The sequence below is a fragment of the Nyctereutes procyonoides genome, unplaced genomic scaffold (genome assembly GCF_905146905.1).
Source record: "Nyctereutes procyonoides isolate TBG_1078 unplaced genomic scaffold, NYPRO_anot_genome, whole genome shotgun sequence".
Lineage (NCBI taxonomy): Eukaryota > Metazoa > Chordata > Mammalia > Carnivora > Canidae > Nyctereutes > Nyctereutes procyonoides.
This window is the reverse complement of record NW_026575047.1, coordinates 20,803,934-20,818,139: the sequence shown is the minus strand read 5'-3', so window position 1 is coordinate 20,818,139 and position 14,206 is coordinate 20,803,934. Positions and strand designations below refer to the sequence as shown.

The 14,206-nt window shown below is 56.7% G+C and overlaps 1 protein-coding gene across 3 annotated transcripts in view; it reads right to left on the bottom strand.

The window, feature by feature from the left end:
* CRMP1 (collapsin response mediator protein 1) overlaps nt 1-11,154 on the bottom strand; it is a 73,882-nt gene extending 62,728 nt beyond the window's left edge. For 2 of the 3 annotated variants that reach the window (XM_055326237.1, XM_055326238.1), the window contains exon 1: nt 6,436-6,656. In XM_055326237.1, the coding sequence (XP_055182212.1) occupies nt 6,436-6,474 (39 nt within the window). In that variant the 5' untranslated portion in view covers nt 6,475-6,656. Of the gene's footprint in view, nt 1-6,435; nt 6,657-10,773 lie in introns of those variants that run through there. The other variant, XM_055326236.1, reaches the window with a different exon arrangement.
* Nucleotides 11,155-14,206: the final 3,052 nt, after the last annotated feature.

Genomic DNA, 14,206 nt, shown 5'->3' with positions numbered 1-14,206 from the left:
AATTCAACCTATGAACCAGTGCAAACCTTTTATTCCAAACTCACCTCATACACTTCCAGAATACCTCATCTTGGCCCTAACAGGTATTAGTAACTCTTACATGGCATAATTTTTTTCATAACTTTCACACTTAATCTTCACATCTCCTTAAGAAAGTTCATCATCAGGCTTCTTTCCATTGATTTAGGTCTGGATCCTGTGACTTGCTTTGGCCATGTGACTATAAGCCATAACTGAGCACAAGTTCTTTTTTTTTTTTTTATGATAGTCACACAGAATGAGAGAGAGAGAGAGGCAGAGACATAGGCAGAGGGAGAAGCAGGCTCCATGCACCGGGAGCCCGACGTGGGATTCGATCCTGGGTCTTCAGGATCGCGCCCTGGGCCAAAGGCAGGCGCTAAACCGCTGCGCCACCCAGGGATCCCGAGCACAAGTTCTTAAAGGCATTTCAGGTTGCTACCAATCTCTTGTGCCTCCCTCTTCTACTCCTTCTGCCTGAGTCTCAAAGTGAAGAAATACAAAGAACAGACCCATTGTTCACCAGCACCGAGGTAAAGCTACAGCCAATCCAAAGCCCTCATATAGCGTGAACAAGAATTCAATGTGTTGAAAACCAGACTTGGTGGTTGTTTGCTACAGAACAAAGCTGACTAATACGTCTTCCCACAATAAGAATAATAGTAACTAACCTATAGAGGATATACCATGTGCAGGCACTAGTCTAAGCATTTTACACACAGTAAGTTATTTAATTCTCAATAAAAAAAATACTATGCAACATTATTAATCCCATTTTACAAGGGAAAATTGGTGCATAGACAGAATAAGACACTTGCCCAAAGTACACAGCTAGTCAGTGGAACAGCTAGAACCCAAACCCAAATTATCTGGTTTCAGAATCCACACTCTTACATGCTGCCTTTATCATACCAGCCTCCTAGCTCACAAACTTCCAGTGGCTTCCTATTGCCCACCCAAAATAAACTCAGAGGGTCCTAAACTTGGAATTAATCACCTACTCCAACTCTATAAAGAAAAGGAATCCAGGGGTACCTGGGTGGCTTAGCTGGTTTAGCATCTGAAATCTGAATCTGTTTCTTTCTTTTTTTTTTTTTTTTTTTTTTTTTTGAATCTCAGTTTCGGTTCAGGTCATGATCTCAGGAGGGTCATGAAGTTGAGCCCCATGCTGGACTCCGTTCTCAGGGCAGTCTGCTCCTCCCCCTGCTTATGCATGCTCTCTCTCTCTCTCTCTCTCTCTCTCTATGCTCTCTCCCCCTCCCCTCAAATAAATACAATCTTTAAAAAAGAAAAGAATAGGAATCTGAAGCCCAGGGAAAGGAAGTGACTTGCCTTAGATCAAATATCCTACTGGCATTTGAGCCGGACTTAGAACCATATGCTATTTCCATCACAGTGGGTACATTCTACCCAGCTTCCAAAGTGTTACAGAATCCTCCCATACCTGCACCCCTTCCCATTTATTTCACGTTCCTCACCACTTGATCCATCTGCTTCTAACTATATTCATATTCTGACCATATTCATCCCCCAGCCCAAGTCTTGTATAGGCTGTTCTACCTGCCTTGCAAGCTCTTCCCATGTTTCCACCAATCAAATCCTTCAGCATCTAGCTCGTGCTGCCCCCCCTAAGTCCCAGGAAGCCACCTCCTAGAGCATCCACCAACACTAGTCCCCTCCCCAAGCCCCTCTAACACCTGTGCTCTGTCATTCTTAATTGCTGTGTGTATACTTTGTCCCTTAGGCGGTAAGCTTGTTAAGGTCACAGATCATGAAATATGTATTTTTAGCTGCCATCACACCTTGCACTGTTCCAAGAACAGAACAGAGACGTGGTGAACACGTGCCTGCTCACCTGCCATTCTGAGTTTTCGTATCCTCAAAGAGGGAGCCTGGATTGGAGAAAGAAACGATCATCTGTCAGCCACTGCAATGTGCCAGGCACATTCACATATGTCCTGTCACGTGTGTTCCATATATTCAGTCTTGGCCAAGTTCACCACGAGAAAGAGACATGCAGGGCTAAGTTAGCATAGCTAGGTTTTAGAAGAAGTCCTCATAACTATCATGATTACCCTCTCTGAAATGTTTTTTAAGAATTTAATTTAGGGGCACCTGGGTGGCTCAGTGGTTGAGCATCTGCCTTCAGCTCAGGGCCTGATCCCGGGGTCCTGGGATCGAGTCCTGCATCAGGCTCCCAATAGGGAGCCTGCTTCTCCCTTTGCCTGTGTCTCTGCCTCTCTCTGTGTCTCTCATGAATAAATAAATAAAATCTTTAAAAAATTTTAAAAAAAGAATTTAAACAAAATAATTTTTCCCCTAGGAATATGGCCCACTTCCCCCTCTCTGGTCATAAACTTGACATAACTGAGGGTGTTTGCTTCTCTGCCCTGGATGACAGATGCTCTGAATCAGTAGCAGACATCCAGCTGCACACCTCTGGTGACCTGAAACACTGGCTGGTCTATTCCCAGCTCTTCCTCAATCCTCAGCTCTGGTATACCACATGATTTCACTATGTGCGTGACAAATTACTGAGGGCATCTCAAACCCTTTGTGTAAAAAACGGGGCGGAGGCTGGTAAATAAACTGAATGTCATCCTCGGGAAGAAGTGTAACAGGCCTCACATGTGTTTTGCATATTTGCACATTAGAGACTACGTGAGTCTGATATGAGTTACACTTACGGATCTTTCTTCCCTGCTCAGCTTCACTGTTTGATGGAACACATGCTCGCACACAGATGCACACAGATTTCAATCAGATAGTAATTTTCATCACAGGCAGACCAGCCCTCCTACCCGCTCTGCTTGCATCTGGCTCTTCCTTCCTTCACAGGCCACTGCAAGAACTTTTACGTGCTACTGAAGTCTCTGTGAACCTTCGCTTACTCTTTGGGGAACAAGCATGATATCACTAGCCTGTCTCCCTCATAGGACTGCTCTGTAAACCAAGTGAGAGATCACAGAGGTCATGTCAAATGCTGTAACAGCCTTCAAACCCACAAATGATCGGTACTTGTGAGGTCCTACTTTTAATAATAATATTGCTTCGCCACTGTGGTGGATGCTCTGGTCTCCTCCCACAACTGAGCAGACCTCCCCCTCCGGTGGCTCTGCTGGGAGCCTAGAGCTTCTGCAGGGCCAGGAAGCCATGTGCCTTTGTTTGCTCAGAGCCACGCCCAGGATGTTCTAACACTTTACCACTGCAGTGGGCTCCAGAAACAGCTTTAGCTAAATTAATCCCTGGCTGTGCCATTAATTTTTTAAAAAGCCACACATGAAAGAGTGCTTTGTAAATATTTTAAACAATCCTCAGGGGCCGAAGCTAAGTGTTTCTGCTTTTTCCCTCCTCTCTGTCGGGTACTCTCTTATCTCACAAGAAGGCCGAGGTGGAAAATGGAAGGAAAGTTGCCCCATCACAGTCAACACGGGTGGGATATTTTCCTAACTCAGCCATGCCCCGCCTGGAATGTCCCTTCTCTTCTGCTCAAGTACCCTCTGCCCTATCTCCGGATGCTCTGGGATCTGGGACCTTATCCTGATTGTTCTGACAACGCTGAGGCTCACAGGGGCACAGAGTGACCCAACACTGAGCAGGTGGAGATGCGCTGAGAGTTGTATCTTGGTTCTTTTCAACCCCCAAAGTCTCTCCACAGGCCAAGCACACCATGGCTACCAAAACCATCCAGGATTGTTCTCATTGCACAGAGCAGCCACATTTGGAAGCAGAGGTTGGGTTCCCATAATGCTGACTTGCCTTCAGTTTCTCCACCACCCCACACTCATTTGCCTCTGGGCCGCTCCACTCACACAGAACCTCCCCTCCTCCCCAACCTCCCTCCAGGACTGGGGTGGGTGTCCCTGCTCTACTTTCCACCAGCCTCCTATGTGTCCTCTTAGGATACCTCCCACACTTGGATGCAACTTCAGGCAGAAATGTTGATCTTTGTCAAACTCTGGGAAGGAACGCACAAACCCACTTCATTCCAACTTTCCCTAGCAGCCAGCACAGTGCCCAGCACAGAGCAGTGCTTATTATGACCTTACCAGATGAGCACTGTCACACAAACAAAGGGTGCAGCATTTGGAAAGCCACAGCACCCTTCCACACATGTAATGGCACTCTGGTTCCTGTCACGACATGTACATTATCAACAAAAGATCCCCCAGGAAGCTGAGGGTCCTACAAAGGAGCTTAATCCAATCCATCCTTTCTGTTTTGCTGTTTCTTTAAACCACAAATTTTTCTGGGTGGAGTGGGCTTATGTGGACCAAATGAAACACAAATGCTCAAGAGCCTCCTTCCCAGGAATTAAGTATACTTTTCAGCATCTCATCCCCACTTGTCCATGCTATTGAAGCTGCTACAGCCACTCCATTTGGTTCTCTTTTACACACAGGTTGACTACTGGCTTCGCGCAAAGACTAAAGCAGCAGAGTCAGCCACCAGTTCTACTGCCCTTATTACGCACCTAACACACACTAAGTGCTTTGCCAGAGTCCTCTTGGATGTTCGTTGGTCCTGGGAATCGGCCAGTGTTGGCCCACTGGGGATATCAGAGCACAGAGGCTAGGAGGTGGCAGAGGGAGGATGAGCACCCAGATCCATTTGGTGCAAAAGCCTGGGCAGCCATCTCGGTTCCAGAGGGTCACAGCAGGAGGGCAGGGTGGCTGCTATGTCTGTTGACACTGACAGCTGTTCAAGTCTGGGACACCATTCTTACACATCTGCCTCAAACACCACTGGGCCAAATCGCCTTCTTGGAAACTGGGGTCCTGAGAGGGGGACACAGGTGCCATGGGCCACAGCCACAATGGGACCCAAGGCTCCAGACTCATCAGTCACTGCATCACCCCCACTCCCATCACTTGCCCTGGTTCCCCTGAGGGGGCAAGGTGAGAGAGTCACAAGGCAGGGACCTGCTCAAACAAAACCCACTTTCCTCCTGCACTGCCTTACCTGGGGCAACCACACCTCTTCTGTTGATTCTTAGGCAACCAGAGTGTTCTAGGACTGGTCACTCATACCCTCACATCTCAGAAGGCAGGGATTACAGATGGGTTAGAGATGGTCTCTACCCTCAGGGGTCACACCTCGAGACAGGACCTCACCAAAGGTCTGCTGGCAAGACCTGAAGCTGGGCCCAGGAGGGGTTTCCCAAGGGAAGACTCAGCCCACAGTTGGAGAGGAGGCGCATGGGTGGGGGGTAGGGGAGCTCTGTCTCAACCTGCCTCTCACTTACGCCCCAGCCAGTGCTCCAGCCTCTGGGAGGTAGACAATGCTTCCTTCAAAGGATTTACTATGAAGACTCAAAAGAGGATTTACCATAGACTGGGCAGGCAACTGGGAAACGTCAGCTCCCTCCCCCACCCAGGGCTGCCTTCCCATGGGAAGGCATGGGGCTCCCTTGGGGCTCCCAAAGCCAGGATTCTGGATAAATAAGTATGCTGGGTCTCCTGTCCTCAAACCTCAGGTGCCATGCTGGAGAATTAGGGCACACCCAGAATCCCACCTCCCAGCACCTGCCCACTCCAGCACCGGCCACCAAAGGCCCAGAGGCTTCCCTAGCGCCTGTGAGCCACATCCTTCAGGACGGGTTTGGCTCAACTCGGGTGCCAGGGCGGGAATGGGGTGGAGGCCAGGTCTCCCCATCGCTGCGCCCTCAGGCCTCAGCTCCCCACCGAGACAAAGCAGGGATCCTTTGTTTCCGGCCACACCCAGGGACGACGGACGGCTCAGCCCCCCCCCACCCTCCTACCCCCCAGCGTTAACCCTTCTGGGGCCACAGCTGCCAAGGCCACCCCAGTAGGTTTATTTTTAGCTGCGGTGAGAGATGGGAGGGGCGCTCCATGATGGCGCAGTCCCTAGGTCCAGACTTCCACTCCATCGGCGTGGGCGGGGAGCGGGCGGCGGAGGACCGCATTTTCCCTTCCTCCCGCAGGGGAGGAACTCGGCTGCGAGGTGCCGGGGCCGGACCGGGCGGAGGCCAGGCGCAGGACGCTCGGCACTCCCCGCCCCATCCGCGCTCCCGGGCCCGAGGGAGGGGTCCGGCCCCCCGCGCCCCTCCCTCTTTTGTTCAGCTCCGCATCCTCCCGCTCCACGCCATCCTCCTGCACTTCCCGTGGGTGGGGGTGGGGTGGGGTGGGGTGGGGTGGGGGCGGCGAGCCCGCGGGGAGAGGGGCCCGAGGCTCCGGCCCCGCCTAGCCTTGCGGGGCTCCCCCCATCGCCACCATTGTCCCCAGAGGCTGGGGGGAGGGGGCCGCAGAGCCGAGGCCAGCCCCGCCCCACCCGCCGCCACGCAGGAAGCCTCGGGGGCCGCCCCCGCCGTCCCCCCGCGGATCCCGACCCCCGCGGCGACCCCCCCCCACAAAGAACGGCGGGGCGGGGGCGGGGCGGGGCGGGGGCCCGGCTCACCGTGATGTGCGGAATGCTCTTCTTGCCTTGGTAAGACATGGCCCCGCTGGCGCCCTCGGCCCGGCCGGCGGACCCGTGGGGCGGTGGTTCGCTCGGCCCGACTCTCCGCCGGCCCCGCTCCCCGCGGGCGCGGTGGCAAAGGCCCGGGAGGACAGCAGAGAGGGACGCAGCCTCGGCGCCCACGGCTGCCCGCACGCCCGCCGCCCCGGTGCTCGGCCCGCCGCCGCCGCTCCGGCTGCAGCACCTCCCGGCTCGGTGCGGAGGGCGGGAGGAGGAGGGAGAGGCGAGGGCGGGAGGAGGGGGCTACAGACAGCTCCTCCCGGCGGCGCGGAGCCGAGCCCGATTCGCCCCTCTCGGCTCGAACCAGGAAGCTCTTCCCTTCCGATCCCCCCACTCCGCCCCCCGCCCCCCGCGCCGCCCAGCCCCGCCGACCCCCGCCCCGCGCGCACGCCCTGGGCTGCGCCCCGGCCGCGCTCTCGCGATTGGGAAGGTCCGGTTCTCAGGGTGCTTTGAAATGCGGGAGACGGCCCTGCGCGGCGCAGCAGGGCCCGCCGCAGCGCCACAGGTGCGCAGCACCGCATCTGCGGGCCTCCCCGCCACAGCTGCGCGGCGCGGAGCGAGCGCGGGGCGGGCGCGGGGCGGGCGCGGGGCGGGCGCGAGGCAGGCGCGGGGCGGGCGCGGGGCCGGCCCCTCCGGCCGCTCTCGCCGCGGCCTCCGTTCGTCCGCTGGTCCGTCCGCTGTGCACACGCCCTGAACGCACCAAGCGCTTTTCCATCTCCGAGGACTCCGAGCCTTTATTCAAGCTGTACCGTCTTCCTTAACATCTAACCCCAAACAAAAGGTTACCCATCTCCCCGACCCCTCGTCAGCGGCCTCCCCAGAAAGCCTTTCCCGCCACCTCCCCACTGCCATCGTTGAACCAGCTTCCGCGAGGGCTCAGCAGTCTTACTGCCAGGCAGTTAGGGATGAGAGTGCAGGGATGGGAGAGGCAAGGCCCTAACCTAATGAATGGCTGACCCGCTCTACCCCCTGCTGCAGGGTCTCATCACACAACAGCCTGGCTGGTGAGGGGGAGGACGGGGGGGACCAAGTCACCCCCACAGTCTTGCCCACCAGTGATGGTTTGGAGGGCCAGACCACTGGCACTAAGGTCCCCACAGACCCCAGGACAGGCTGGGGGACAACAGAATAGGATGCCCTGCCTCCCAGTGTATAGTGGACCACAGCCCCAGCACCCCCACCCATATGTTGCTCTAGGGAGAGGGGTCAGGAGGCCAGGGCATAGCTTGATAAACTTCTAGACAGGAAAGGAGAAAAGAGGGAACGGGGGAAGGGGGAGTCCTAGCAAGCCCCCCAATCCTGGAAGGCGCCCCAAATCTCCAGACAGAATAACATGTTAACAACCTTCTCTGCCATTCACTTTCTGCCTGCAAAATACAAACTCACAGTATCTTTTAAAAGATCCATCTTCTTTACTTTCAAATTGCCACCCAGGGGGAGGGTGTCCTAGGGGTGGTGAGGAACCCCACTCTGCAAACTGAGGCCTGAGGTCCTTACCTCCACAGCCACCTAGAGGCCAGTCACCCTGACCAGGACGGGAGGCCAGAGATGCTTTGGGCTTGAAATAGGTTTGTAGGTTCGCAAAAGAGAAGCAATTTAGGATTCCAGGGGCCCTAGGGGCCATAATATCCTCCTTTATACTTACTGGTGGGTATACTGGTTGGGGCTTACAGAAATAAAATGGTATCTCAGGTGCAAAGTATGTTAGCTACAATCAGAACAGTTCCTGGAAGCCAGGTTCCTCCCGCACCCCTTATCTAGAGCTCATTCTCCTGCACTCGTTCATTCAACCTGGCCTCTGGGGGCTGAGCTGGGTCTTAAATCCTCGTCGATGACCGGAATTTGCAAGTCTCGGGTCCCATGCCGCCCCCATTCCCTTCCTCAGCGTGGTTAAGTCCTGGGTTCCGCACCAGGACGTCCCCGGGGGTCAGTCTGGGCAGGAAAGCTCCAGAGCTGGGGACAAGACCACGTGCGTATCGGGGGAGGGGCACCGGCCCGCGATTGGCCACACAGATCGCTGCTCCCATGCAGACTTCCCGGGTACAAAGCGCCGCAGTCGCTGGGCCTCCGGCCTCAGCAAAGGCTGCGCCTGCGCCGCAGAAACTCCTCCTCCCTCACCGGGAGAGAGCTTTCTGGGCGGGGGGAGGACCCCCGCTCCCGCCCCCACCCCACCCCCGGCCCCGTGCCCTCTGCAAAGCTCTGGAGCCGCGAAGCCCGCCCCGGAACCCGAGCCCCGTGGCCGCTTGGTCCGCAGAAAGTAAAAGGCTTCCCCTTGGGAGACCGTGAGCCCCTCGTGTCCGCAGTCCCAAACCTCCAGGGCTTCCGGAGCCCTAGGCGCGCCGCAGGCGCCGCCTTTTGTCCAGTCCCCGGGAAGCCATGGAGAAAGGGAAGAGAGGGCCAGAAGGGGAGAGGAAAGAGTGGAAGAGGTGAAGCGACCACGGCCCCCAAGTGCCTAGGCGCGGCTGCGGAGCCGTCGCAGGCAGAGCCGGGGGCGATGCTGGCTCCGGGGCCGCTGGCCGTAGCTCCGTCAGGGACGCACTTCCAGACAGCTTCCCGACGTGCACAAAGCGCTCTCGCCTCCCTGATCCTCCACCACGCCTTGTGGGTGGCTGGGAGGAAAATGCCATCCCCATTTCACAGGTGGAGAAGCTGAGGTTCGAGAGGGCAAAGGGCCTCGGCTGGAAACAGGGGTTACCGGTACCGACCCCGGCATCTGGATCCGCAGCCCTGAAGTCTCCCGCTCGGGCTCAGAAGCCTGAACCCCAAACAGGGTCGACCACGAGGGAAGCAAGTGGTCAAGGGAGAATAAGAAGGGGTAGGGACAAGGAGATGACTCCCGATAGCCCCCTCCCTTGGCCTCCCCCCACCCCCACCGCCATCAGTGTAGACCTCCCCCCTCTCAGGGCGCCGACTTCAGGACCACGGAGAGTTCCCGAGCTCCCGGGGCGGAAGGCCGGGAGCCCGAGGATGGGAGCCGGAGATCCCGTACTGCGTCCAAGCAGCCGCAGGCCGGCCCAGCCCCCCACTCCTCCAGGAAGCCCTCCCAGATTTCCATCTGGATCGAGCTCTGCTTCCTCCCGCTCACTTTATGCCTCTCATAGTATTTAAGGGGAGAAGGGGTAATAAAAAATGATAGTAAAATCCAACAACGAACATTTATTGCTCACTGCGTACCGGCATTAACTGATTTGATTCTCACCATGAATCTATCGCCCACCCTGGCCTGGGGTGGGGCCAGCGTGCTAAGTCGGGACCCCAGCGTGTACTGGGGGGGGGGGGCTGGAACCTGAGCAGTGCTCAGACTTCGAGTTCTGGGCTAAGCTGACAGCTCGCTGGTCCTCAAGTGCTCCAACTTCCGTTGTCCTAGCATCTGGCCCCGACCCTTACGCACACATCCCAAAGCTGTGCTGTCTACCCATCCATCTTCGTCCAATTCCCTGGCGACCTCTAGCTTAAGGGAGAAGAGCCGTAGGGCCCACGGCCTGGCATTCCCTCTCTCTGACGCCCCTTCACTTTCGGAGGGTAAAAACCTCCAAGTCTAGGAAGCTGGAGAGCCGGGTTCAAGTCTCCGCTCTGCCTCCAACTTGCTCTGTGAAGGGAGCCCACTGGCGTCGTGCTGTGCGACTCAGCAGCATCCCCTGAAAATGTCGGTGCCTGGGGATAGCAGGTTCTAGTTCTATGTGCCCGACCCATCCAAATCTTTAAGCAAATCTCTCCCCCAGAAAGCACAGAGGGAGCACACAGGAAAGGCTTCTTTGAGCATTAACCTGTGTGACCACAGGCGGTTCACTGAACCTTTCCCAGAGCCTGGTACACCGCAGGGGCCTCTATAATCACTAATGAGTGCGTGAATAAATGAACGGACTAATGCGGAAAGCAGTTCCCCTTCTTTTCGAAAGGCAAAGAACGGGGATCCTTGGATCAAACTTCACCCCAGAGGTCCCCTCGCTGTGAAGGCTCCATGTGGCAGCTGTGGCCAACTTACTTTCCTGCTCAGAGCCTTGCTCCCCCTTTCTGCAGAAGAGCAGCAGGGGGGCTGGATCGCGAAGGACCCTCTGGAGTCTCCCGGGCTGGGCTGACCAAGCCCGACCAAAGGGTAGCACCGCTCCGGGCCTCCAGTGGGATGGAGTGGGGGAGGGGCCTTCCGCGGCCCTCTCGAGCCCGAGGGCAGCGGCCCGGCCCGGGCGCAGCGGCCCGGGCGCTGGGCTGCGGCGGCTCCACGCCCCGCTGCCCCGAGGGTCCCGCCCCCCCGTCCGGTCGGCGCGCGCCCTGGGGTACCTGGCCATTGTCCCGGCCGAGCGGCAGGTCGCGGGGCGCGGGGCAACGGATGCGCAGCGCGGGCGGCCGCTCCTCGCGCTCGCCCGGCGAGCTGACTGCCGAGCCCGAGAGCTCGCTCCCGTCGCTGGCCGTGTCTTCGCTGCCGCCGGGCCCCGGCAGCCCCACGGCGTCGGGCCGGCCCGCGCTGCGAGGTGTGCGCGCCGAGCCGCGGCGGCCCACGCTGTAGGCGTCGAAGTCGATGGTCTTGTTCTCGTAGGCGCCCTCCACCGCCGCGAACATGCCGCCGTACTTCTGGCGCGGGGTCTGCGCCGCGCTGCCCGGCCGCGCCAGGTACACGGGCAGGTCGTCCTCCGTGTTCCACGCGCGCCGCCGGTCCGCCATGCCCGCCGCCCGCCGCCCGCCGCCCGCCGCCCGCCGCCGCGGCCTGGCCACCGCCGTGCGCCGCGCTCCGCGCTCCGCGCTCGCTGCGGGCCCGCGGCGGCCCAGGCGCGACTGCGGCCCGGGGAGGGGCGGGGCGGGCGGGGCGGGGCGGGGCGGGGCGCGCGGGGCGGGGCGCGCGGGGCGGGGCCGGGGCGGGGCCTCCGGGCGGCTGCGAGCGCGCTGGGCGGCCGGCTACAAAGGACCGGGGGGCGGGGCGGGGCGGGGCGGGGCGGGCGGGCCGGGCCGGGCCGGTGACGCGCCGGAGCCGCAGCGCCGGGGGCGGGCAGCCGAGCCGCAGTGCCCTCGCCCCGCCCCCGCTCCCCGCCCCCAGGCCGAGCGCGGGGCGCGCGGGGCGCGCGGAGGGCGAGGAGTGCGAGCCTCGAGTGCGCGCACACACATCCCCAGGCACGCACGGGTTCAGGTTCGCACCAGCACACCAAATACGCCGTGACACACGTGAGAAATGCACCAACGTGCTAGCCAGCGCGCGCACACACGCGCACACGGAGTCGATTACCCCCAGGCTTCCCAGGCACACGCAGGCTCATTCAGTCACATAGTAGACACTTCTGCACACACGTACAAGCTTGTATGTATCATGAGCCAATTACACACACCCACGCCAGAAGTTCTCCTAGTCCCCCCAACCCCACCAATCCAGCATCACACCGAGATTAATCGCACAACCGGAGAAACACTCACACACTGCACGCAGCAACCATTCAGTCAACCGTGTTATATTGAGCGCCCGCTGGTGCCCAGCACGCTGTGGGTACTGGGGACAGTGCTGTGAACACAATGACACCAAGTCCTGCCCTCTGGGAGCTGACATTCTGAGGAGGGAGGAAACAAACACATGTACGATGTACCCGGCGTGCTGAGCGCTGGGAAAGATGAGACAGCAAGGCAAGAGGGACATGCCAGGACCACAGTCACTCAGGCAGACAAGAGAAATACACCCCTGCACGCCAACGAATGACTCACACACACACACACACACACACACACACACACACACACACACCGTGCTCGCTCCTACAACACTCACACAACAAAGAGATTGTCACACACTCCTATCAAAGGCAAACTCACAGGGTGACTCCACACGGATGCACTGGCAAACCCAGTCAGGATACCCACATGGAAATGCACACGGAAATCAGGAGACTCTGAAGCTTAAATAGGAACTCTCCAGAGAAAAACACACAGAGATAGATGAACACATAGGTACACACTTGTCAGTCACCAGACAGGAATATTTCTCTTTCTAGGGTCACCTCCCACGGCCCCTGGTACAGCATACCCTTGATGTGCTGGCAGCTTGGAGTCGAGGGTCCCAGGCTTCCTCTGACTTGGGCCAGGTGAAAGACATGGGTGCCTGGGGTCATTCTTCTGGGGCTCCCCTCAATCCTTCTTTCAAGGCCAGGCTCCATGTGCCTCCTCTAGACACCATCCCTCATTTCTCCATGATTATTACCAGGCAGAGGGTCCTAAGAGTCTCCGGGGATATGGAAACTCCAGCTGCTCTTTCTGGATGGATGGAATCACCAGCTGCCGACCTTCTCTGCCAGAGAGTCCAGACAGGCGGCACCTGGGACTCGGTGGGGACCGCAGAAGGGAGCCTGAGTGCCTGGCCTTGCACCCTCACCCTCACCCCTCCCCATCCTGAGAGCTGTCCCTTCAGCACCAGGCCTTTCCCCAGTTCTGGGGTCCCAGACAGACAGCCAGATTCACATTTTCGTTCTTGTGACTGCTGGAACACATAGGCTGATAACTCCAGGGATACTGACTTCAGAGTAGCTGATACGTCTCTGTATTTCTGTCTTGCAACCCTAGAACAAACCACCCACTGAGCAGATGAGGAAACAAGAGAGGAGCAGTGAAACAGATACCTAGTGCCTCAGATCTTATTGCTGTTTGGCCAGGCTTGGAGCTCGGTGGGCATTTAGCAAGTCCCTTTCCTGTGCTGGGAACATAGTGATGAATATTTATAAAGCTCCTTCCTTCAAGAAGCGTATATCATAGTAGGGGAGAGAGTACTGGCCATAAAGAACGTAAGAACCCCCCCACACACACACACACACACAAACTCTCTCTCTCTCTTCTATCCACCCCATCCTCCATCCTGGCCTCCCTACTCCTTTGTCCTTGAACATCCTGCACAGATTTCTGTCACAAATACTCCTCTTGTGCTCTGGAGAACTCTAGGCTTCATTGCAAGTGTTTTCAATGAAAACTTCTATCTGTCCTGGGAAATACTATTCCAAGGATATCTCAGGCTAGGAAATTTCATGTTTAAGACCACCTAGACTTCAAAAGCTCCACAAATATTCATAGTAACTAAACCCATAGAAACAGCAGAGAATCCAAGAATCTGAGTTAGACAGAACTCTTGAGGTCAATCCTCTATGACTGAATCTGCTTTCAACATTTTTAGGAGCTCATCTCCCCGGCTTTGCTTAAATACCACTGGTGATGGAAATCCCACTGCTTTCCAAGAAATCCTTTTCTGCTGTGAGAAAGGGCTAGACAATTGTCAAGACTAGGAGGGAGTATCATGGGGAAGAAGGAGGGAAAGAGTCACCTTTGTGCAGAAGCAAGAAAGGAAAAGCAGAGTTGCCATTTACAGAGATTTACTACATTCCAAGGACCACTGTGGGCACTGTACGTATAGTAACTCTTTTTAGGCGTCACAGCAACCTTTGACATAGATACCATTTTAGCTTCATTTTACAGATGAGAAAACTAAGGCTCAGAGATCTAGGTAATTGCCCAGGGTCACAGCTGGTAAGTGATGCTGCTGATGATTTAAACACAGTAGTCTTGTCCCAGAGTCTACATCTTAATCTATACTCTACACTCAAGAAGTGTGGCTGAAGAAGTCCCTTTGGAAGAGGAGAGATAAAGAAAAAGGTCTGTGATTGTCAGAAGAGTCCAGATTTTTTACTTAGAATCCTGTCTTCCCTGCAACCTGGGGTAACTAATCATTCAGACTTCATCCAATATACATTTG